Below are 26,413 nucleotides of genomic sequence, written 5' to 3' on the forward strand. Positions count from 1 at the left end.
CTTATACTTGCTAAGATATGTTTATTTCATTTTCACTTCCAAAATGGAAAGTTCAGAGCATAGTTGAGAAATGCTTAAGTAGTTACTGTTTTTTTCTTGTTTTGTTTTTCTTTAATGTAGCTGCTGTTGTTTCTGGGACTCAGGAGAAAGGGAAGCTAAAAAAATTGGACAGATTTAAGAAGATTTTAAAAGGTTGTTATTTTTCTGTCTCTGTTTCTTCATTGTTTTGACCAACACATTAGTATTTTACATGAGATTTCAGAGTTGGTCTAGAGAGAGGCCATTTGGAGATACAGAAAGATCTGTAAAAGAGAAAGCAGGAGACCCAAAATGCCCAAAGTCAAGAAGACTAGAGTTAGAAGGGTTAACTATAGGGTGAAAGCACAAACAAGAAACAAAGTTCAAGGACTCCAACGGGATTTAAGGTGGTTTTTCAGAATATGTACGAGTTAGCCAGGGAAGATCTGGCAAATTCAAGACTAGCATTGGCCAGCAAACCCAAAGCAACAGGATCACTGCCATTGTCACCGCTCTAAGGAAAAGAATATAAACTAGGCTCAGACCAAGACGTTCCCAAGCACCTGGATCACTCTCAGTGGATATTACTGGCTTGCATGGAGCTTTTATTTTACTAACTCTAAGATGTCTGAGTAGCCTTCTCCCTTACATGGCTTTCCCTTGTGCCTTAAATGATCTTTATAGGGAGACATGTAGGTTCTCATCCTCATCTACCCTTTGGCCTCAGTTTTAGCAGCAGATGGCAATAGCTTGTTTCTAGTTGACTCTAAGCCCCATGTCCATATGCAGTCTTTTATGATCTAGTGCAAGGGGAGCTGGAATAGACCTATCACACTAATGTCATCTTTGTTCTCTTGGGAGTAGCCGTGACCCAGAGTACCTGCAGGAGACAGGGCCAGACTGAAATATGTGGATACCCAGGCAGCTAATAATTTGGCATCCAACTCACTGATACTCTTTAAACCTATTTTCAATATGTACTTAAATAGTATTTAATATGTTTAGTAGATAGGGGAAGAGAAACTGATTTTCTACTAATAAAAATACATATAGGGCTTCCCTGGTGGCGCAGTGGTTAAGAATCTGCCTGCCAATGCAGGGGACACGGGTTCAAGCCCTGGTCTGGGAAGATCCCACATGCCGCGGGGCAACTAAGCCCGTGCGCCACAACTAAGCCCGTGCACCACAACTACTGAGCCTGCACTCTAGAGCCTGCGAGTCACAACTACTGAGCCCGTGTACTACAGCTACTGAAGCCCGCGCGCCTAGAGCCCGTGCTCCGCAACAAGAGAAGCTACTGCAATGAGAAGCCCGCGCACCGCAACGAAGAGGAGCCCCCACTCGCCACAACTAGAGAAAGCCCGTGCACAGCAACGAAGACCAACACAGCCAAAAATAAATAAATAAAATAAATTTAAAATAAAATACATACATACCTCTTTATGTTGAAAATGAGGAATTTATTACGTGCTCTGACAGTAACATTATCTTTTTAGCTTATTGAATGGAATTTCTAGTAAATGTTTCCATAACTCTGAACTGGATAGTGTTAACCACTCAGACGCTCCAAGAGTATAAGCACCATACTTGAATATAGTTACAAGGTCTTGTTAAAAAATATAAAAGTTTTTTTTTTTTTTAATGACTTTCATGTCAGCAAAATGTTTTTAGCTTTTCTATATACCAGATCTTGTCATCTGAGACTAGAGATGGTTTTACATCTTCCTTTTCAATCTGGAGTTTTAAATTTCTTTTTCTTGCCTAATTACCCTGGCTAGAACCTCTAGTACAGTGTTGAATAGATGTGAGTCTGTTCGTGATCTTAGAGGAGAAAGCATTTAGTTCTTCACCATTCAGGATGAACTGACTTCTTCATAGACAGGTAATTTCCTCAACCTGATATAGGCTTCTCTTCCTAGTTTGTTGAGTGTTTTATCATGAAGAGGTGTTTGATTTTGTCAAATGCTTTTTATGCATCTATTGAGATCATTATGTGGTTTTTGTCCTTTATTAATGTGGTAATTCAATGTAATCAAACTATTACATTGTTTGATGTTCAGATGTTAAACTAACCTTGCATTCCTGGGACAAATCCCAATTGATCATAGTATATAATTCTTTCTATATGTTGCTGGATTCAATGTGCTAGTATTTTATTGAGGATATTTGCATCTTTTTCCAACTTTTCTATAGTTCTTATTTTCTCTAGGTTTTTTGTTTGCAATTTTTATGTAATCAGTTGAGTTTAGTCTTTATTTAACAAAAATTAATCTCTTGCACCCATGTTAGTTGATTGCTACTTCAGATGACTGTCAGCTGCTTCATTGCAGAACTATTTCCCTGGCTTGTAGTTACTCTGTACACCTTACACATGCTTACTACCAAAATGCTCAGTACTCTATATAAGGAAGTTGTTTTAAAATTTCATTGCTATCTTCTTATCCTCAAGTGGGACTAGTTCACAATTACCAGCAATTTAAGGAGTGGCTATGGAAACCCAGCCTCACTGGCACCTTATTTCCAATTTATTTGTTGAGAATGTAGTATAGTTTACCAGTTCACGCCCCAGGACTGGCTGGGCCACACCTTAATCTAGCTCCAGGGGCTTAGAAGAACCTCATCATCGGATTCTGGCGTTAGGGTTCATAGTCCCTGATGGTCAGAATAGATCTAAGGCCACAGAAGAGAGCTCTCTGGGATTCTTTCCATTTTGTGTTGTGCCAGCCATTGTTTTGGAAAGCATAGTCAACAAACAATACTCACATCTTATCTTCCCTTTTCAGTTATTTTCTTTGGGAGAAAGGAGACAGAACACCTAACTGAACACATGGTACCAAAGCCTTGCCAATTGGTGGTGAAGTCACATGGGTGGAGCTTCCCAAGTTTTGAGTGCATGTTTCCACCTGACTGGGCTTGTTGAGCAGGTATAGCAGGTACCAAGACATAGACTTGGATCTGCCTTTTAATCTGGACTAACTACATCAATGGAAAATGATTTTTGTTATTTGATTAGAGCTGTAGGAGTAGCCAACTCTTATTGTGATAGCTCAGGCCTTTTATAACTGTTTTCGGAGAGAGAGAAAAGAAAACAAAAGAACAACTCTGACCATGGTCTAAAGCCAGGTTTCTGTCACTAAGCAATAAAGAAAAAGCTCAAGTAGCCCTTGCATAAGTGGGAATTTGTGGTTTCTAAAGCTGCCCATTCCCCAAATGACTAAAATATGTTATTGGCATTTGGCACTGTTTCCTATGTTTTGCTCTCCTTAAATTTCTCTTTAAAAGAGTTTGAGTTTAAAGGCAGAACCACTGAAAAATGCAATTTAATCATAGAACTGTGAAAGGCCAGCCCAGAATTAACCCCAGGATGCCCTGTTTTGTTTTGTTAAACCAGAACTTTGAACCAGGCTTATTCTCAGGGGGTGCTGGAAAGGCTAAGGGTAGGCAGGAGGGAAGGAAAAGAGGGAGGCAAAGGAAAGAAAATGAGTAGGCCAGACCAGCCCTGGGATGGCTCTGCCATGCACCAAGGGCTTTGCTCCCTCACTAGGCAAAGTGACTCCGAGATTTACACTGGAATGAGTAGGAGAAAGGGAATGGAAATGGAAATTGAAGGAGAACCCAGAGCCAGGGGGAAGAGTGAGAGGACTCAGTGGCAGAACAGTCTCCCATACCGCAGGCTGTCAGGGGACAGAACACAAAACTTCCAGGGGCCTCTTGGCCCCAATTCACTTTTTAAAAAGTGGTGTTTTTCTCCCAGATTATAACAGTATACTCATTGCAGAGAATTTGGGAAGTATAGGCAGTTACTGAGAGAAAATAACCATCCTGGCAGCATGGCAGAGAGGTTCAGATCACAGCCCTTGAAGACCTGAGTTTGAGCCCCACTACTCAGTGTCCTCATCTATAAAAGCAGGGGTGGCGAGATCCCTGCACTGGTGATGCGAGGATTGAAGGAGATCACAGACCTGGCCGGGGCTAGTTGCTGCTGCTGTTATCATAAGCCCCCACTACAGTAAACACTGAGACACATCCAGCGAGTTCTTTTCTATGCATTCATAGGTATGAAACATGGCCATCCCTTACAGCATATAAATTTTTATCTTGCTTATAACTTAAAAATACCCACTGCTTCTGAAGATTGTTAATTCCTATGTTAAGATCCCATTGCTGTAGTTAGTTTAACCTCCTTTTTATTGGACATTTTGGGGTTTCCAATTTTGTATTATTATAAATAATACTATAGTATACATCCTTGTGTCAGAATCACTTAGTTTCTCACTATTTAAGATAAATTCACCTGAGTAACTACTAGAGTAGAGAGTTTGAACTTTTTAAAAGCTTTAGATACAATTTACTGTATCTATACCCACACCAACAGTGTAAGCAAATTCTCTCTTTATATCACTGGAGCATTAGCCATTGTCGTTTAAAAACTGCAACTCTTTGGTAATATTAGAGGCAAAAAAAAATTTCTCCTTTTTGACTTTGCATATCTACTTTTTATGATTTGTGAGGCTAAATATTTTTATATGTTTATTGCTAATTCCATTTTTTTAATGAGTTGTTTGATTATATCTTTTGCCCATTTGGGGGTAGGCTGTTTTTTCAGTTTATGTGAGTTCCTTCTATATTAGGCTATCAACACTTTATGTGTGATATTTTCCCTAGTTTGGTTGTTTGCCCTTGAATTTTATGTATGATGTTTTTTGGTAAATAGAAGTTTAACTCTTATGTTTCCAGATCTGTCCATTTTTCCCCTTGTGAGATATTTTTCCATGGCTTTAAAGCCTGAAAAGCCTGTCACCATGCTTAGATCAGATAATGATAGTTTGCATTTTCTTGTCTTTTAAAAATAATTTTATATGTTTAATAATTTAATAAATGTCCAGGATTTATTCTACTTCATGATATAAAGTGAGGATGTAGTTTGATTTTCCCCCAAATGGGTAAGCAGTCATTTCAACTCCTTTTTTTAAATAATCCATCCTTCCTGTGCTACTTTTTATTCCATATTTATCATAATCTAATTACATGTGTGTTCTGGGATCTGTTTCTGTGCAGTCACTTCCACTTCCTCAATAGCAGTTCTGATGCCAGCACCAATTATTTGAATTGTATGATATATTTTGATGTCTGGTAGTGTAACTACAATCTCATATTCTCGTTTTACAAAATTGATTTATTATGCCTGCGCTTTTATTCTTGTAGATCAACTTTGGAATCACCTTGTCCACCAATATACTTTGTACATTATTTTAATAATTATGCTGATTCTGAGTTGGATTTCTGTACTTTTTCTTAACAATGAGAATTTTTAGCTTGGGACTTAAAACATGTATGTAGTTTAAATTTATGGAAGAATAATGTGCTAAAGAATCAAGTGACTTATTTTATAATCTTAAATACAAGTATGATTGAATGATCACAACTGAACGCTGCCATAGTTTGTCGGGAGTTCGTTGCAGAGCCAGCCGCTTCCCAAGTTGTGAGACTTATACAGATTGCACATTAATATTCACTTTTGAGGTACAGAAGGAACTGAACATGTACCAAGTGTTCAAATGCTTTGGTATTTTTCATTCTGCATAATCAACAAGAATGTTAGCTATTCCAATGATAAAATGCTTTTCAAGATCAGTTCAAAAATTGCCCACTACGGCCTTTCCAGCTGCCAAAGAATTCATCCTCCAATTGTCCTCATGTTTGAGGAACTGGCTAGCTCATCCCTCAGGAATTATCCATGTCCCAGGAGTGCATGAATCACACAGCCCCAAGAGGTTCTGCTAAAGTACACATGGTGTTTAACTGGCAGCAACTTCTCCATTTGCCCTCTGTGTTCATGCCATTAGCCCATAACCCCATCTGGCCAAAGACCTGCCATTTTGTTTGGACAGAGCTGCCATCTAAATATTTGATTCCAGGGCCTGCCCTAGGAATATTCCAGAAATACTCAGTTTCAGCTTTTTTAATGCAGAGGTCGAATGCACTTGGAAAGGCCTAGAATAGAAATAGAGCAAGAGCCATTCTTCCTTAACTAGTCATCTGTTTATACCTGTGGAAAGCAGCAGAGCAAGAGGGGTAAATTGGTGGCCAGAGTCAAAAAGGCCTTAGAAACTAGGTGACACTTGAGCCAGGTATGAGAGCATGTGACTTGAGGGGAATGGCAGCCGAGTAGGAAGGATCACACCGTGCAATCAGACGACGCAGTTCAGACTCCAGCTTTGATGAGCTCTCTGACCATGAAACAAGTCCCGCAATCTTCCTATGTCTCAGTTTACGTATATGTAAAATGAGTATGATACTATTTTGGACAGTTGCAGTAAGAATTGGAAATAGATACAGAAGTATCCAGAACTCATACATGGTCATAGCAATGAATGGTAGTTATTTAGAGAGCAGGAGATTGATGCATTGCAGATAAAAACCGGAAGCAAGTGTGGAAAGACAGGTTGTACTTAGCTTGTGGGAAGCCCTTGTAGGGCCTGCTAAGGAGTTGAGACCTCATCCCATAGGGGCTGAAGAGGCCTCCGGGAGTTTTCATTAAAGAAATGCCAGCTCTAGGACGGCACTAAAGCTAAATGTGTAGCACTTGGGCTCCGGGAGCCCAGCTCCCTTCTCTACACATCCAAGCTGGGTGACCTTGGGCAAATGACTCAATCCTTCTAAGCCTCAGTTCTATCATCTGTAAATTGGTTACGATAAAAATACTGACCAAAAAAAAAAAAAATACTGACCTTCAGGGGTCTTGCGAATAATAATAGTTATTTATTTAATGCTCGCTGTGTGCCTGCCAATGTTCTAAGTGCTTGACTTGCGTTATCTTAAAGGAGGTCATGAATTTAAAAGCTTAGGACAATGATTGGCACATATTAACAGTTAATCACTGCTGTGAGGGTGGTGCAACAGCTGATGTCATTATTCTTATTGTTCGGTCAAATCTGTATTTTAGTAAGATCCTTCTGGTGATGGCATAGAGAATGGGCTGCAGTGGTTGAGGCTGGAGGCCAAGAGAACAGGTACTTTCACACACATGTTTAAAAGGTCAGTGAGCTGTATACTTCAGGTCCGTGCATCTTACCTCATGTATGTTATACCTCAGTTTAAAGAAATGTAATAGAAGAGATAACCAATGAAAACTCTCCTCCTAGTTTACATATGCTGCTCTACAACTGCTTGGAGTTTCAATTAACTGAGCTCTCTTCACTTAAAAAAAAGTGGGGGGGGGGTAGGCGTTGTGAGGGACTAAGTGAAACCCTTTTTCAATGAACCATGCTACTGAAGGACAGGAAGCCCAAAGAAAACAAACCTCTACAACTCATACAAAATTCTGACCTCGTGGAGAGTTTCCCTTTGCTAGAGCTGCCTACCAGCAGTAGTGAATGAATCTAGAGGAGAGTCTCTCTTCTTCCAGCCCAGTGGTACAGAGATGATAGAACCAAGAAAGGCAGGACACCAGGGTGGTGTGGAGAAGGGTGTTAGACGCTGGACCAGATGACAGACCGTCCACCCTCAGCCCTCTGGAAAGTTGACTGTTTACCGGGCTTCCTACCTTAGGGCACTTTTCCATTTAGATTTTACTGAATCTCTAAACATGTCACAGGTGGCAATACTATTCAGAATGCTTTTCTCTTTGAACCTAATCTTATCTTTGAATGTCCTCCTGTTGTAAAACCACCATTTTCATTTCTTTCTTAAGGCCAAGTCCAAGGCACTTCAGTCAGTATGTTGACCTTTGCTTGGACTGACACCAAACTAAGTGGTAAATGTGTTCAGACTGGGCAACATACTTCTCCTGCATAGTGCCCTGGGTGATGTGAAATGATTGTGACCTCTGAATGGATGGGGAATGGATTTTTAAAATCTGATACCCATTCTGTTTCTCCTCCTGTTGATTACAAAAACACAATCTAAAACGATTGGAATGTCAAGACCAACCAGCTGATCAAAATCAAGTAACGTGCCTCGGGATGGAGCAGTGAGGGGAAGGTCATTTCTGATAGGTCAGGAGGGAAAAAAGCCCTGGCCCAGCAAAGCTGGAGAAGGGCATTTAAAACATTTAAGTGAGATTTGTAAAAACTGCAATATTCATCCTAACCAATTACTTACTTACTAACTCCCAGTTAGGTATTTAAGAAGATAAGATTAAATGTCTAGAATTCAGTGATAATTATGTAAACAAAAACCAACCTTAAATTGCCTAGTATTAGATATGGCTATTGACACTATGCATATCTTATAAATCATTCTAATTGAACGGGGCAATGTTACCTTCTGAAACCTAAAAAACCCATAAGTCAGGCAACATTCTGATTAGACAGACAGGTCTCCTTGGATACAAGCTTTGAGTCTTATGTGGCCATGACAGGTTCACTGATAGGCAATTTTCAAGAACTTTTGTGAAAATAAACATGAAGATAAGTGAAAACACAGGTCATGTAATACCAAAAAAATGAAGGCTCTCTACATTTTCATAATGCTTATATACATGCATATGCAAATTACATGTATTTATTTCTAAAGCCATGCTTTGTAGCACTGTCATTGTTTTTTTAACAATTTAAGCATTTATTATAAAAGTGGCAATTCATATTAATTTAAACATTAAAAAACACAAAATTATATACATATATATTTTTGAAGGTGCAAAAAAGTTTATTACTTACATAATTGAGTTTTATGGGATGAGCAGAGCAGTCTCAAGCTGGTCCAAAATGGCTGGAGAGAGCAAGGAAAGCAGACTGGCTTGAGGCTTTTATGTGGTTAGGGGGTGGGCCTGGGTGAGGACTGACATAGAAAGACAGGAGATTGGGTGGTTTGAATCTCCTGTAGGTGCTTGGGCTTCCCTATCAGCTTGCCCAGGTGTGGGGCACAAGAAGAGGCAGGTGTGAGGCTTAAAAGCTATTTGCAGTCAAACATCAAAAGAGTTTAACTTTTTATTACAAATATCATTCACACAATCACCAACATGCTCTTCCAATGTTACCACTAAATTTTTTCTTAAAATTTTTCTTCCCTTTCCACTCTTACTACTACTCCTTTACTTTTAAGAAGTTATCATCTTTATCTGAATCTCTCTGATAGATTTTTTAAATTGAGGTATAATTGACATATAACATTATATTAGTTTCAGGTTGCACAATGTAATTTCCAATAATTGTATGTCTTGCAAAATGATCACCACAGTTAAGTCTAGCTAACATCCATCACCACACATAGTTACAAAATTTTTTTCTTATCATAAGAACTTTTAAGATCTACTCTCTTAGCAACTTTCAAATATGCAATACAGTATCATTAACTATAGTCATCATGCTGTAAATTATATCCACGTGACTTATTTATTTTATAAATGGAAGTTTGTATAGGGTTGGCCAAAAAGTGCCTTTGGTTTTTAAGTAAAAATAAAAGACACATTTTTCATTTTCACCAAGAACTGTATTGAACAACGTATCCACCCTTTTGTTCCACTACCTTCTGCCATTTTTCAGGCAACTTCATAATTCCGTCTTCCCAAAACTTTTTATCTTTTTGAGCAAAGAACTGTTCCAGGTGCCTTTTACCGTCTTCCAGGGAATTGAAACTTTTTCTATTAAGAGATTTTGTGAAGACCTAAATAAATGGAAATCCGAAGGTGCAAAGTCTGGTGAATACGGCAGATGAATCAGAACTTCCCAGCCAAGGTGTAACAGTTTTTGCCTGGTCATCAAAGAAACATGAGGTCTTGCGTTATCCTGATGGAAGATTATGCGCTTTCTGTTGACTAATTCTGGATGCTTTTCATCGAGTGCTGCTTTCAGTTGCTCTAACTGGGAGCAGTACTTGCTGGAATTAATCCTTTGGTTTTCCGGAAGGAGCTCATAATAGAGGACTCCTTTCCAATCCCACCATATATACAACATTGCCTTCTTTAGATGAAGACTGGCCTGTGGTATTGTTGGTGGTGGTTCATTTCACTTGTCCCATGATCTCTTCCGTTCCACATTATTGTACAGTATCCACTTTTCATCGCCTGCCACAATTTGTTTTGAAAACAGAACATTTTCATTACGTTTCAGTAGAGAATCGCATGCGGAAATACAGTCAAGAAGGTTTTTTTCACTTATGAGGAACCCAAACAATAAAGCGATTAACATAACCAAGCTGGTGCAAATGATTTTCATTGCTTGATTTGGATATTTTGAGTATGTCGGCTATCTCCCACGTGGTATAACGTTGATTGTTCTCGATTAATGTCTCGATTTGATCGCTATCAACGTCAACTGGTCTACCCAACCATGGAGCATCATCCAGGGAGAAATCTCCAGCACGAAACTTCGCAAACCACTTTTGGCACATTCGATCAGTCACAGCACCTTCTCCATACACTGCACAAATCCTTTTTTCTTGCGTTTCCGTTGTGTTTTTACCTTTCTTGAAATAATAAAGCATAATATGCCAAAAATGTTGTTTTTCTTCCATCTTCAATTTTAAAATGGCTACACAAAAATTCAACAGTTTTGATAAGTCTTTTTTTATTTTTTATTTTATTTTTTTATTTTTAAAAATAAATTTATTTATTTATTTTTGGCTGTGTTGAGTCTTCGTTGATGCGCATGGGCTTTCTCTAGTTGTGGCGAGCAGGGGCTACTCTTTGTTGCGGTGTGTGGGCTTCTCATCGTGGTGGCTTCTCGTTGCGGAGCATGGGCTCTAGGCGCGTGGGCTTCAGTAGTTGTGGCTCGTGGGCTCTAGAGCGCAGGCTCAGTAGTTGTGGCACACGGGCTTAGTTGCTCCACAGCATGTGGGATCTTCCTGGACCAGGGCTCGAACCCATGTCCCCTGCATTAGCAGGCGGATTCTTAACCACTGCGCCACCAGGAAAGTCCCGATAAGCCTTTTTTTAAATGCACGCTGATATGACAACTGTCACAATACAATCTAACAAAATGGTTTTGAATGAAGTTAAAGACAACTAAGTGCTACTACAGCCATCTTATGGAAAAAACCAAATGAACTTTTTGGCCAATCCAATATTAAATTATTTCCTTAAGATATATTCCCCAAAATGGCATCCCAATACCTTTTAACTCCCTTCACCTTCTTCACTTACCCCCCCCACGTATTGTCTCTGGCAACCACCAATCTCTTCTATGTATCTATAAGCTGGTTTGTTTTGTTTTAGATTCCAAACATGAGTAAGATTATACAGTATTTGTCTTTCTCTGTCTGACTTATTTCACTTAGCATAATGCCCTCAAGGTCCATCCATGTTGTCGCAAATGGCAAGGTTTCATTCTTTTTTATGGCTGAATAATATACCATTGTGGTGTGTGTATACACACACTATATGTGTACACACTATATATATATGTATACACACTATATATATGTATACACACACACACACACACACACACACACACACACACACCACATCTTTATCCATTCATCCATCACTGGACACTTAGGTTGCTTCCATATCTTGGCTATTGTAAGTAACGCTGCAATGAACATGGCAGTGCATATATCTTTTCAAGTGAGTGTTTTTGTTTTCTTTAGATAAATGCCCAGAATTGGAATTACTGTATGATATGGTAGTTCTATTTTTAATTTTTTGAGGATCCTCCATATATATATTTTTTATAATAGTTGCACCAATTTACATTCTCACCAACAGTGCACACAGGGTTCCCTTTTCTCCACATTCTCACCAGCACTTGTTATTTGCCTTTTTGATAATAGCCATTCTAACAGGTGTGAGGTGGTATCTCATTTTGGTTTTGATTTGCATTTCCTTGATGATTGGTGACGTTGATCACCTTTTCATGTAACTGTTAGCCATCTGTATGTCTTCTTTGGAAAAATGTCTATTCATATCCTCTGCCCATTTTTAAATTAGATTTTTTTTTTTGCTATTGACTTGTATGTGTTCTTTATATATTTTGGATATTAACCCCTTATCAGATATATAACTTACAATTATTTTCTCCCATTCGGGGGTTACCTTTTCATTTGTTGATGGTTTTCTTTGCTGTGCAGAAACTTTTTAGTTTGATATAGTCTCACTTGTTTATTTTTGCTTTTGTTGCCTTTGCTTTTGGTGCCAGATTTAAAAAGTCATCTCCAAGACCGATGTAAAGGAGCTTACTGCCTATGTTTTCTTCTAGGAGTTTTATGGTTTCAGGTCTTCCATTCAAGTCTTTAATACATTTTGAGCTAATTTTGTAAATGGTGTAAGACAGTGGTCCAGTTTCATTCTTTTGCATGTGGCTGTCCCGTTTCCCCAGCACCATTTATTGAAGAGGCTTCCTTTTCCCCATTGTATATTCCTGGCTCCTTTGTCATAAATTAATTGACCATATATGCATGGGTTTATTTCTATTCCGTTGATCTATGTGTCTATTTTTATGCCAATCCCATACTGTTCTGATTACTATAGCTCTGTAACATAGTTTGAAATCAGAGCGGGTTATGCCTCCAGCTTTCTCAAGATTGCTTTGGCTATTCAGGGTCTTTTGTGGTTCCATGCAAATATTTCGATTGTTTGTTCTGTTTCCGTAAAAGATGCCATTGGAATTTTGATAGGGATTGCATTGAATCTGTATATTGTTTGGGGTAGTATGGACATTTTAACTATATTGATTCTTCCAATCCATGAGCATGAAATATTTGTCCATTTATTTGTATCTTCAATTTCTTTCATTAATGTCTCAGTTTTCATTGTACAAGTCTTTCACTTCCTTGGTTAAATTTATTCTTAGGTATTTTATTCTTTTTGATGCAATTATAAATGGAATTATTATCTTAATTTCTCTGATGGTTGCAGAATTCTGTTTTTAACATCCGCCTTTCTCTCCCTCACGTCCCACTCTGCAGAGGTAGCTTTTGTTTAACTATAGCCAGTCTGTCTTCTTCCAGACATCTCTATACACAAATGTGAATATTTAATTTTTTTGCAAATGGGATCAGTACTACCTTTTTGCATCTTGCCTTTTCCACTTAAGATTATACTGTGAACATCTGGACATATGTGCACGTTCAGTATACATAAAGGTTTACCTCATCCTTTTATTAGCTGCATAGTATAGAGTTACCTTGATTTTTGATCTGTGACTTTTTCTCTATTAGAACCAATACTGCTGTGAACACCCTCATACATTTTCTTGTACTCTTGTGTGAATGAGTCTGTAGGGTAAGTTCATTAACATGAGACTACCAGGTCAAAGAGTATGCATGCTTTGCAGTTTGATGTATATTGCCACTTGCCTTCTGAAAAGGTGGAACCAATTTTTACTTCCTTTCAGTGTCTTGAGAATGACTGTTTTCCTCCATCCACATTAACTTTCTGTGTAAACAATATTTTTAATCCTAGCCATTCTGATAAATAAAAAATAACTTCACACTATGATTTTGATTTTTTTCATTGTAAGGTTAAGTATCTTTTTTATATTATATTGGCTACACGTAGTTTTTGTGAATTGCCTTTTTATTTCATTAACCTGTAATTAAATTATATTAAGGAAATTGGCATTCTTTTTACATAAATAGGAAATATATTTCCCAGTTTTCTGTTATGTGACTTTGTAAATGGTATTTTGTACTGTACTGATTTTTAATTTTGTATATTCAGATTTATCACTTTTTTATGGTTTCTAAGATTACAAAATACTTACTCCACATAAACGTTTTTCTAACATTTTTCTCTAATACTTTTATAGTTTAAAAATACTTTCACAGTTTACTTTTTATATTTAAATCTTCCATTTATCTGGAATTACATTTTTTATGAAATGAGTTAGAGATTCAGCTTTATTTTTCCCCTGATGGCTAACCAGTTGTCCCAACATCATTTATTAAATAATTTATCTCTCCTCACTTTTACTGTGTACTAAATTCCCATATGTATTTGAATCCATACCCTGGGTATACAGATATCCAGCATAAACAGCACAAACACAGCAGATAATAGTCTCAAAAAACAAGATGTATGAAGTCATAATCAGTACTGACTGGTGGTTTGCTACTTGTTGACACCTTGAGGCAAAGAATAAAAAGTACCCACATTCTTAAGACAATGGCATGCAAGCTAATAAAGAGCACCATTTCAATTTATATGCAGGGTTTGTTTTTCCTCACATCAGTAACCCAGCAATTTATTAGATCACAACCTTCTAGCCAGGAACTCATTTTGGTTTCTCATTTAATCTTAGGCATTTCTGGTCTCATAAAAGCTGTTAAGTAATAATAATGTTGAACACTTATATTGTACTTTTCATCCCTAAGTTCTATCTAAACATTAACTAATTAAATGCATTGATGAAAGGAAGGGATTTGCAGACTTCTTCAGGAAAACTGGTATCTGGTTGCACACCTGGGAGGGGATGATTCCTAAAAAGCATTAACTCCCTCTTTGAATGGTGCTCAGTGAGCGGAGGAATAAAAAGCTGGTAACATTATTTCACTTCTTTTGAAAATTTCCTTGGGTATCTTCTAATTAGTCTGGTTAAACTCACCTTTTATCTATCTCCCCAGATATTTCCTTTCTACATTCCTGGGGGTATTCAACAAGCTTCTTTTGATGTTTTCTCTGTCTGTTAATCACAAAATCATAGAATCTTCAAGCTGAGAGAAATCCTTACTGATCATCTAGTTTTGAATGACTTAGTATGATCACTTTATTTTGTAGATGAGGAAACTGAGGCATGGAGAAGTTAAGTGACTTATTAATAAGGTCAGACAGCTTAGTGGGGACAAAACTGGGAATAGAAGCCAAGATGTCTAGCTCCCATTTCAGATCTAAATCAGCTTCAATCCTTTTTTTTTTTTTTTTCTCTTTGTGATCATCTGAATTGCTTTTCCCTTTTCTTTAACCTTTTTTTTTTTTTAACTCCACCCTTTCTGTACTTCTTCTTCCCTTCTTTCTGCCTTTTATGTCTCTCCTAACCCTTAGTGGGTCATTCCCTTATATGATCAGGGAATATTGCTCCTATTTCTCCTCTATTTCTCTATCCCTTTAAACATGGGGTCTTTTGTTGTTTTTCTGTTAAGATGTCCTCCATTGGCCTCTACTCAGGTCCTCTCTGAAAAGCCGTATTTCTTCAATTTCTCCCACATACACGCATTCGGGGAGTTGCTTTGTTTTGCTTTGGTTTTTTCCAGCTGTAGTTGCTTCTTCCTTTAATTAAATTACTTCTCTAGTTTGGGTAAATAGCCTAGGGTTTAAGTTGATGTTAAGTCCATTTTCATCACAGAATTTCATGTTACTTTAATCGATGAATTTCCCAGTCATTCACTCAATAATAAGAATCATACCCATGTTCAGAAATTCACACAAGATGCGACCACTTAAGAGAATTTTCATACAAGTAGTAAGTATGCTGGACAATAAATCTTTACATAAGCCAAAGACAAATCCAGTTCACATCAGGACTGTGGGAGTAAACCTGGACCAGACTGTGCATCTTGTTTCCAGGCAGGGACTGAGTCAGTTTAGAAGTCCTCCATTTCTATATGGTGGATCAGTGGGCATCCAGTGACCTCAGGATTCTCAGGCTGAACCAAAGCCTGAGGCTGCACTCTGACCCTAGATGCCCTCAGAAAGGCCCCTTCCTAGAGTAGTGCAGGGTGCTTAAGGCGGTGGAGGGGCATCTGACATAGCCCAGCTGGGTGATCTTAGACAGCTCACATCACCTCTCTTGGCCTTAGTTTTCTCATATATTAAGTAAGGAAGCTGAGTTAAGGAAACCACTTAGAGCCTTTCCTTGTTTACTGTTCAATGAGTAATAATGACATAACTAGGGCCAAAATGAATAGTAGAGACCTAAATATGACTTATTTTCGACACATAGCTAATTAACTCAATAGAGGAGTAAGATTCTGCTGACCATACCATGAGAATTTTCTGGAACTGTCTCAATTTAAAATATTTTAATCTATTTTCCCCTAAATAATACTCATGCACTTATATGAGACCATGTGGCCTGCTTTGGGGCTCAGAATATGTGGGCCACATAATTGTACTTACTGTTTGCAAATGCTTCTACTGAAGTTTCATGAGGTTGTGGCTTCACGAGGCCACACCCCTTGAGGCACTTTCCATAGTGCAGAAAAACTGAAATAGGCCCCTTCCCGTATATATATATATTTTTTTTTTTTTAAATAAATTTATTTATTTATTTATTTATGGCTGTGTTGGGTCTTTGTTGCTGCGCGCAGGCTTTTCTAGTTGTGGCGAGCAGGGGCTACTCTTTGTTGCGATGCGTAGGCTTCTCATTGCGGTGGCTTCTCTTGTTGCGGAGCATAGGCTCTAGGCACGCAGGCTCAGTAGTTGTGGCTCGCGGGCTCTAGAGCACAAGCTCAGTAGTTGTGGCGCATGGGCTTAGTTGCTCCGCAGCATATGGGATCTTCCTGGACCAGGGCTTGAACCTGTGTGCCCTGCATTGGCAGGTGGATTCTTTTTTTTCTTTTTTTTTTTTTAATTAATTAATTTATTTATTTTGGCTGTGTTGAGTCTTGGTTGCTGCACGTGGGCAGTTGTGGTGAGCGGGGGCTACTCTTCGTTGCAGTGCGCGGGCTTCTCATTGGAGTGGCTTCTCTCGTTGCGGAGCACGGGTCTAGGCACACGGGCTTCAGTAGTTGTATGCGGGTTCAGTAGTTGTGGCTCACGGGCTTAGTTGCTCCACGGCATGTGGGATCTTCCCGGACCAGAGCTCGAACCCATGTCCCCTGCATTGGCAGGCGGATTCTTAACCACTGCGCTACCAGGGAAGCCCCGGCAGGCTGATTCTTAACCACTGCCACCACGAGGGAAGTCCCCCCCGTATACTTTTGTGAATAAGAAATTTATGTTCTTGGGCTCAGCTTTACCATTCAGCCATTGGAGAAAGTTGAAATTCGTTTATCTGTTATTCCCTGAGATAGTTTCCATCAGGAAGCAAAATATAATTTGATAGGAATGGTGATGACCACTCACAGATCTACCCAATTATACTAACCCAGATAGTCCAGATTAAATTATCACATAGTTTCCAATATCTAAGTAGAAATTGTCACCTTTGGGAGAGGATCAGATAAGAGCTAATTGGTGACATCATAATCCACCCTCAGTGAAGTATTTGATTAGCCAAAATCTTAGTCCTGTTATAACAGTCCCATAATGGATAAAGAAGGGTGTGGAGCAGCTAATTAGAGAAGACACAGTTTTCTGTTTATATACAAACATCCCAGCATTAAGCCATGATAAGGAGCTCAAAGGCTGATTATGGGGAAATGGGGTTTTAACAAACTTTTTGAAATAAGAAAATTCCCTATGCTTTTTATTTTCTATTTTTGAGAAAAATATGGTAGTATGCTTTTTATTTTCTATTTTTTAGAATTTATTATTAAAAGGAGTAAAATTTAGTTAACTAGACTTACTGTGGGGTATAAAAATATCGAATCATTACATTGTACATCTGAAACTAATATAACATTATATGTCAATTTAAAAAAAAGAGTAAAATTTAGAATTGAATGAGAACTCAGAATATTCTTGCTGTGGTTTAGGTTTTCAAACTTGAGCAGACTCCATAGGCTGTTTTTCTTACCTCTCCAGGAACTCACCTGGCCTAGATCACTAGACGTCACTGTCCCCACCTGTTAACGCTGAGAAATGTCACTCAGAGAGAAAATAGTGAGTGCAGCCTTTCATAGCCCTCTGGCCAAGCAAACGCAACCTAAATTATATTTGAAATCATTTTACAATGCGTGACAATTTTGATTCTTCCACTAGTAACCAGGCTAGCTTGTTACTGGTGAGTGGCAGGTGGCTTTATTTAACATGAATGGGGTCTTTTGGTTAGACTTTCAGAGGAGGGGCCATTTGTCAAGTGCAGCAGCCCTCTTCATCAACGTATTCCCAACAGTTGTCCAGAATCTAGATGTTACACAATGGCTGAGGAATGCCTGTATTGAAATGGAAGGTAACTTGACAAATCAGGGGGAAGGAATTCGTCGATGCATAAATTCAATGAGAAAGAGCTTTTTCTTTCTTGCTTCTTGTCCAAGTCCCCAGTGCTCTGTTCCTCTCCCCATGCAGATTTTGAATTTTGTGGTGGTGCTGAGGGAGTGAAGGTAACAGACATAAAAGAATCATTTGTGCCCTTTTCCCAATCCCACAGATTTCTATTGGCTGCAGACCTTGAACATGACACTGCAATTTCCTGGTGCCACACATGAGTAATAAGCAGCTGTTTCTGAAACTGTGGTTTGGAGAAGGCAGCACTAGGTTATTTTTTAACTTAATTGTAATTTTCGATTGGTCTGCAAGAAAGCAAATCAAATAAAGTCTGTTGTCTTAGTCTGCAAGAAAGCCATAGGCCTCAAATTCCAATGCTGACCATCTTGACCAGAATAGAAGAGGGGGGAAAATGTGTGTATCCCTGAGCTGGAAGTTCGACCAGGCAGCTTTCGTGGGCTGCTGTCACACAAGAAGCATAAGCATATTTGGTATATTTGTCAGTTAGCTGGATCATGGTGAGTGATATTTGACTATTCCTTGAGTTCTAGAAGTACCTGAAATGATAGAGTGAAAAGAATTTGTAGAGGGACTGCAAAAGACAAAAATAGAAAAATCTTGAAGGTACCAGCTTGATATTGCATTTTGTCTTTATCCTACAGTGCAATAAAGGACACATAATTTTAAGTTACAAACAGAAGTGTTCATTCTTTGAACACCAGGTCAGTATGATACCTCTGGAATAGTCATATATGCAACACTCCCAAATTAAATGAATCAGACTAGGATTTTCCTTAGTACAAGAAATTAAGTTTAATGGAAAACAGAAACAAACTCTTTCACCCTATTTTGGACATATGCCTTTTCTCAAAGAGATAAGGCAATTTGGTATACGGAAAAGGTGAGGGAGATTGAGGAGATGGACAAAGAGCTACATATGTTTTCTGCTAATTACTTTGTCATGATTTTGTTCCCATAGAGAGACACTTTGGGGAAAATAACTAAACCTGGGATAACCAAACCTCATCTCAGAGGTCTGTTTCACTAGCACCTACAACATATCCAAATGACCACCTGGTTAACTGAAACCACCAGCCTTCTAATGCTAAAAATGACCTTGTGACTTGTGATGGACTGATATAAAGTTATATTAACCTGTGACCAGGAAAAGAGTGAAAAAGAGGGGCTCCTTGGGCTTTGGTCTTCTTTCAGGCTGCCATCTTCCTATTGTTTGTGGTATATGGTCCCAACCTTAAGTCTCCACCAAGATGGCTAGGAAGTGGGAGTGAAAAGCAGGATTCTTGAGGGCAGGAGGAGATGGTGGGAGGCAAGACACTTGATTTCTTTTTAAGCGATTATCCCAAGTAAAGATATATCTGCTTTTTAAAAAGCACCCTAGGAGATGTCACACCTGGAGCCTGCTTCTCTTAGTGATGAAACCTCTAGACCAGAAGCCAGACTAGCTCCCCGGTGCTGCTAGTTGTTATATTCAAAGACAAGATTTAAACCTTCCAAATATACCTTTACCCCTTGAAATGTATCAGTATAAAGTTTTTCTTTCTATAATATTAAAGAAATGTTTGTCAATTCTAAAATAAACTTATAGAATATTACCTCACTTTTCTGGAGGACAAACTTCCAGCAGCTTCAGCCCTTTGGAAGAACATGGCCCTGAACCTCAGCTGACAAATAGGAGGAGCAGTTACTCAAGTATAAAGAAGCAGAAAGGGTCTCTGAATAGCTGAACTGCCACCAAGTCCATGTGCTCTTCGTGCTCCTCCCTAAATCACACAGCAGAATGAATGATTCAAAATGTTGTGACACATTGGGCTTCCCTGGTGGCGCAGTGGTTGAGAATCTGCCTGCTAATGCAGGGGACACGGGTTCGAGCCCTGGTCTGGGGAGATCCCACATGCCACGGAGCGACTGGGCCCGTGAGCCACAATTACTGAGCCTGCGCGTCTGGAGCCTGTGCTCTGCAACAAGACAGGCCGCGATAGTGGGAGGTCCGCGCACCGCGATGAAGAGTGGCCCCCGCTTGCCGCAACTAGAGAAAGCCCTCGCACAGAAACGAAGACCCAACACAGCCAAAAATAAATTAATTAATTAATTAAAAAAAAAAAAATGTTGTGACACAAAAAGAGCACAAAGATATGACTGCTACAGCCAAGGAAAAAGACTGGGAAGCATCCTCAGTCAGTCAACAAGAACTTAGGTGCCTGACAGAGAGGGGCTACTAAAGACTAGTATGAGACTCAATCTTTGTCTTTCAACAGTTTACATTCTCTTAGGTTGCTCCATATAAAATTGCCATTTTTATAGGTAAAATCACCATTATACTTTTATAGGTAAAATCACCATTTTATAGGCAGTATCTCCACTTTTATATTTTCAATCTACAGTTGGACAAGCAAAACAATCACATGTTAAACAATAGCAAAAAAATACAAAGGAACATCAATTTCTATTTATATTAAATTATGTGATGTAAAAATAAATTGTATGAAGCCCAAGAGATCTGTGGCAGGTGAAGTAGCCAGAGATGGCTCTCCAGATCAAGCCAGAATAGATCTGAGCCTTAAAGCCTGGGTGAAATTTAAATAAGTGTTAAGAGAGGAAGTGAAACTCCAGGTAGAGGAAATACATGGGTGAAGGCACAGGAGCAAGAACAAGCATATTCTACACCGGGAAAACTTTCCTCGCAACAGAACATACATATTAAGAAATGGAAAATGAATTTGGATAGATAGCGTGGAATCAGCTTATGGAGACACTCATATACCAGGCAAAATGTAAGCTGCAGTTTTGTCTAGTTCACACTTGTATCAATAACTGAGAATAGTAACTCAATGTAATTTTCTGACATGAACGAATGAAGAGTTTTTACCAATGATAAAATAAGAATTCAACCAAAGGTTTGAGGGAAGAGATGACACACGATGAAAGTGATGTCTAAAACTGACTAGTATGTATGCTGGATGGATCAAAGGAAAAAGACTATTATCCAGAAATAAAACCAGAAGATTATTTCATTAATCTAGAGAGGGGTGATGAAAGCCTGAGATAGGATGAGAAAAAGACTTACACTAGAGACATTTAAAAGAGAATCAACGTGAACCTTGAAACATTATGTTAAGTGAAAGAAGCCAGTCATAAAAGACCACATATTATATTATTCTATTTACATGAAATATCCAGAGTAGGTAAATCTGTAGAGACAGTAGATTATTGGTTGCCTAGGGCTTGGGGGATGGGTTAGGGAGAAAACACTAGTGACTGCTAATGGGTATGGGGATTTGGGGAAAAGTTGATGAAATGTACACAACTCTCTGAATAAACTAAAACATATTCAATTGTAGACTCTAAATAGGTTAATTACATGTTATGTGAACTCTATATCAATAAAGCTGTTATTTAAAAAGAGAAAGAGAGGGGCTTCCCTGGTGGCACAGTGGTTAAGAATCCACCTGCCAATGCAGGGGACACGGGTTCGAGCCCTGGTCCGGGAAGATCCCACATGCTGCGGAGCAACTAAGCCCATGCGCCACAACTACTGAGCCTGCACTCTAGAGCCCACGAGCCACAACTACTGAAGCCCACGCACCTAGAGCCCGTGCTCCGCAACAAGAGAAGCCACCACAATAAGAAGCCTGCACATCGCAATGAAGAGTAGCCCCCGCCCGCCACAACTAGAGAAAGCCCACATACAGCAACGAAGACCCAACCCAGCCAAAAATAAATAAATAAAATTTTACAGATAAATAAATAAATAAAAAGAGAAAGGGAATCAATAAAATGTGGTGCATGACAAGACATGTGTGTTTGATGGAGAAAATGAATCATTCACTGTAGACTCTATATAGTTTGATTTCATTGAAATAACAAGACTGTCCACTAACACCATTATTATTTAATATTGTTTTAGGAGTGCTGCATGATGCAATAAGACATGAAACATGAAAGGAAGGGACCAGATTATTACCTTCAGAAAACCCAAAAGAATCCTAAAAATGATAGGCATTCATGAACATTTAGTAATATAGTCGTATATAAGATGGACACAAATGTCAGTATATTCTAATACACCAGCAATAGCTGATAAGAAAAAATATTATACAAAAGTTTAACCTTAAAATAACCTAAATAACAACTGTGAGTGGCTTACACTATGGAGAACAGTATGAAGGTTCCTTAAAAAACTAAAAATAGAATTACCATATGACCCAGCAATCCCACTACTGGGCATATGCCCAGAGAAAACCATAATTCAAAAAGAGATATGCACCCCAATGTTCATTGCAGCACTATTTACAATAGCCAGGACATGGAAGCAACCTAAATGCCCATCGACAGATGAATGGATAAAGAAGATGTGGTACATATATACAATGGAATATTACTCAGCCATAAAAAGGAATGAAATTGGGTCATTTGTAGAGATGTGGATGGACCTAGAGACTGTCATACAGAGTGAAGTAAGTCAGAAAGAGCAAAACAAATATCGTGTATTAACGCATATATGTGGAATCTAGAAAAATGGTACAGATGAACCGGTTTGCAGGGCAGGAATAGAGACACAGATGTAGAGAACAAACATATGGACACCAAGAGGGGTGGTGGGGGTGGGGGTTGTGGGATGAATTGGGAGATTGGGATTGACATGTATACACTAACGTGTATAAAATAGATAACTAATAAGAACCTGCTTATTAAAAATAAAATAAAGTTCAAAATAAGAAGTCAGTGGCTTATACAAAGGAAAAAAACAAATTTGTATTGATAATAAATGAAAATTTAATAAAATGGAGATAGGGAGACTAAATGTTGTGAAGATATCAATTCCCAAATTAATTTTTAAAAGCTTATTAAAATATCCAGATAGGAATAAATATAAATTACTGGCACTGTAAATTTGGTGAAATATTTCAAAAGCCTTCAAAATGTTCATACCCCTTACGCTTTGTACCAAGAAAATCTTCTAGATAAAGAAAAAGCTTTATGTACAAGATGCCCCAATCTTCTCTTTTAGATCCTATATGATAACTCTCATATCTTCCTTAAGGTGTTCTCTTCTCATCCTCAGTTCCTTAAAACAACCTTTACTCATCTGGTTTCCAGACCAGGTGAGTTCTATATCCTGATGTTTTCCCCTAAATGGACTATAGTTTGTTAGTGCCTCTCTTTAAATGTGTCATTAACTTTGGTTGTTTAGAAAAGAGTAAAATTAGTAAAACAAAACTCAGCTGAAGTATTGTTACCACAATTTATAAATAACCCCATTGGGTATATGATTTGGTAGTGGTTATTTCTTAGAAAGTGTGTATCATGTGTTGGTATTAAGAGCACACTTTCCTGGGGTTGATTGGAGTTAATGGTCCTTGAGAAAACATAAATAAAAGGAGGTCTTATCTATGGCTTCTTAAAGGTAATGGGGAGGAGAATAAATTTTAAAATGGTGGAAAATGTACTTGCTTGACTCAAAAAAAAAGAAAAAAAGCCAGCATAATTTCTACCCCCTTTATTAAGAAAAAAAACAACACTCTTATAAAGCAGTAAACCTGATTCTTCTGTTCCATTTCTGCATCAATACAAAAATAATATACATTGCTTTTAAAAATGCCAAAACAACCATATACAAGGTGAAAGACGTGCTTTTCCAACTTGTTCCCTTCCCTAGATTTAACCATTATATTCATTTTTAAAACATCGTGAGATTATTCAGTAGTGATGTTCATAAACCACTTTAGTTTTTATCTCCAGTATTATGTACAGCTTGATTTTTTGCAAAATACATTATTAATTTTTTAAAATTTTATTGAAGTATAGTTGATTTACAATGTTGTGTTAATTCAGTTTTACATATATATATTCTTTTTCACTATGGTTTATCACAGGATATTTTTCTCCACACCCCCTCCAGCATTTGTTATTTGTAGACTTCTTAGTGATGGCCATTCTGACTGGTGTAACGTGGTACCTCAATGTAGTTTTGACTTGCATTTCTCTAATAATTAGCGATGATGAGCATCTTTTCATATGCCTATTGGCCATCTGTATGTCTTCTTTGGAGAAATGTCTGTTTAGATCTTCTGCCCATTTTTTGATTGGGTTTTTTTTTTTTTTTATTGAGTTGTATGAGCTGTTTGTATATTTTGGAAATTAAGCCCTTGTTGGTTGCATCATTTGCAAATATTTTCTCCCAGTCCATAGGTTGTCTTTTCGTTTTGTTTATGGTTTCGTTTGCTGTGCAAAAGCTTATAAGTTTGATTAGGTACCACTTGTTTATTTTTGCTTTTATGTCTGTTGCCTTGGGAGACTGACCTAAGAAAACATTGGTACGATTTATGTCAGAGAATGTTTTTGCCTGTGTTCTCTTCTAGGAGTTTTATGGTGTCATGTTTTATATTTAAGTTTTTAAGTCATTTTGAGTTTATTTTTGTGTATGGCGTGAGGGTGTGTTCTAATTTCATTGATTTGCATGCGGCTGTCCAACTTTCCGAGCACCACTTGCTGAAGAGACTGTCTTTTCCCCGTTGTATATTTTTGCCTCCTTTGTTGAAGATTAATTGACCATAGGTGTGTGGGTTTACTTCTGGGCTGTCTATTCTGTTCCATTGATCCATATGTTTGTTTTTGTGCCAATACCATGCTGTTTTGAATACTGTAGCTTTGTAGTACCCAAATCCTTTGGGTAGTATTGTCATTTTAACAATATTAATTCTTCCAATCCAAGAGCATGGGATAGCTTTCCGTTTCTTTGAATCATCTTCAGTGTCCTTTATTAAGGTTTTGTAGTTCTCAGTATGTAAGTCTTTCACCTCCTAGGTAGGGTTTATTCCTAAGTATTTTATTTTATTTTATTTTTGATGTGACTTTAAAAGGGATTGTTTGTTTACATTCTCTTTCACATATTTCATTGTTAGTGTAAAGAAATTGCAAAATACATTATTACATTACTTGTAGTCTTTTATTTTTGTATTATCAGCTATTACTATTTGTTCACCTTGGCCTTCTAATATCTCTTTAAATATGATTTACTGCTCTCAGATGTTATTTTTATGTAAAATTATCACTTTAACTATGATTCACTTGAAAGTATCCATTTCCAGCTCTTTCCAAATTAAATTTAATCTTCATTTTTTTCTTATATCAAAATCAGCATGTATATGCATGTGCATCAATGAGAGAGAAATAAAGGCAAATTTTATCTTGTTAGTGTATGAACTGCCAAAGTCTTTGAAGCCTGTGCAGTATTAGTTAAGTGAGGAGGGCTCTGATGGACCATTGGCTCCACACTCACGGATATTTGCAGGCCAGCAGGTGAGGGGACTGTGGGAGGCAGGCAGACTCAAGACACTGGGGCCTCATGGGGACAAGTGTCAGTTGAAGAGCACGTGCCTCGGCAGGAGCAAGCAGCCTCTACTCACAGCCGGGATCATCATCGTATTGGAATTCAGGCCTAGTTTTTCCAGATCTAATGATTTTCCAAAAGAAGCCAAAAATCTGGAATTTTATGTGAAACCTTCCAATTATTAAATTGGCATTTTTTTTTAAACACTAAGAGATTTTTTTAAAAATCTTCAGTCTAAATATAGCACTCAGACTGCCAAATTGCAGCTTCTGTGTATTATTATAATTATCAGCAGCAAGAGAAACCTATCTTCCACATTTGTTACATGTTCTTAGGGGAGATGGTTAAAAAACTATTCTATTAACTCATCAGAAAACAGGTATTATTGAATGTACAACATAAAATACTACATTAGTACTTACTCTATATGTCTTCAGTCTGTTTTGGGAAATCGACCACACTGCTCTTATACCGCACGATAACTGTCAAGTTAGTTTATGAAAGTAGAGTTCCCCATTTGTTGGTCCTCAGTCCTCTACAACACACTACAAAAAAAAAGAGGAATACGAAAGAAATTTCAACATCTTCATTTTCCAACCTCCAGTGGTTTAAGCCAGAGAGTTCTTTTGGAGCGAAAATACTATGTCTTTTCTTTCTCAGAGCTGCTGAGAAATTATAATTAGAGGTTTTCCTGTTGGGTAAAGGAAAGGAATTCCTCCTGCATCTGCAAGACTTCTCAACAAATTTTCTTCTTCCCTGTTCCATTTCTCTTTCTGCAGGTGATAGAGGGAAAGCTGGCTCCATTCTTGGGCAAGGTCATTAAATTTGCCGCCTCACACGTGTACAGCTGCAGTCTTTGTAGCCAGAAGGGGTTCATCTGTGAAATCTGTAACAATGGAGAGATCCTCTACCCTTTTGAGGATATTTCAACAAGCAGGTACAGAATCTCTTGTCTTTTAAAAGTATACCTGAATATGTCACATGCAGTGTTATTGGGCCAGAGCTGGCCAGCTTTTAGTCGAGTACTGTATCTCTGTCTCTTCCTCTGTATCAGATTTCCCTTATTCCTGGAGAAC

The 26,413-nt window shown here is 38.1% G+C and overlaps 1 protein-coding gene across 5 annotated transcripts in view; it reads left to right on the forward strand.

The window, feature by feature from the left end:
- The window catches only part of PLEKHM3 (pleckstrin homology domain containing M3), a 190,999-nt gene that overhangs the window by 127,988 nt on the left and 36,598 nt on the right, over positions 1-26,413 (forward strand). For all 5 annotated transcript variants that reach the window (XM_082396362.1, XM_082396361.1, XM_082396360.1 and 2 more), the window contains one exon: positions 26,117-26,274. In XM_082396362.1, the coding sequence (XP_082252488.1) occupies positions 26,117-26,274 (158 nt within the window). The remainder of the gene's footprint in view (positions 1-26,116; positions 26,275-26,413) is intronic.

Source organism: Balaenoptera borealis (assembly GCF_965194805.1).
Source record: "Balaenoptera borealis genome assembly, chromosome: 6".
Taxonomy (NCBI): Eukaryota; Metazoa; Chordata; class Mammalia; order Artiodactyla; family Balaenopteridae; genus Balaenoptera; species Balaenoptera borealis.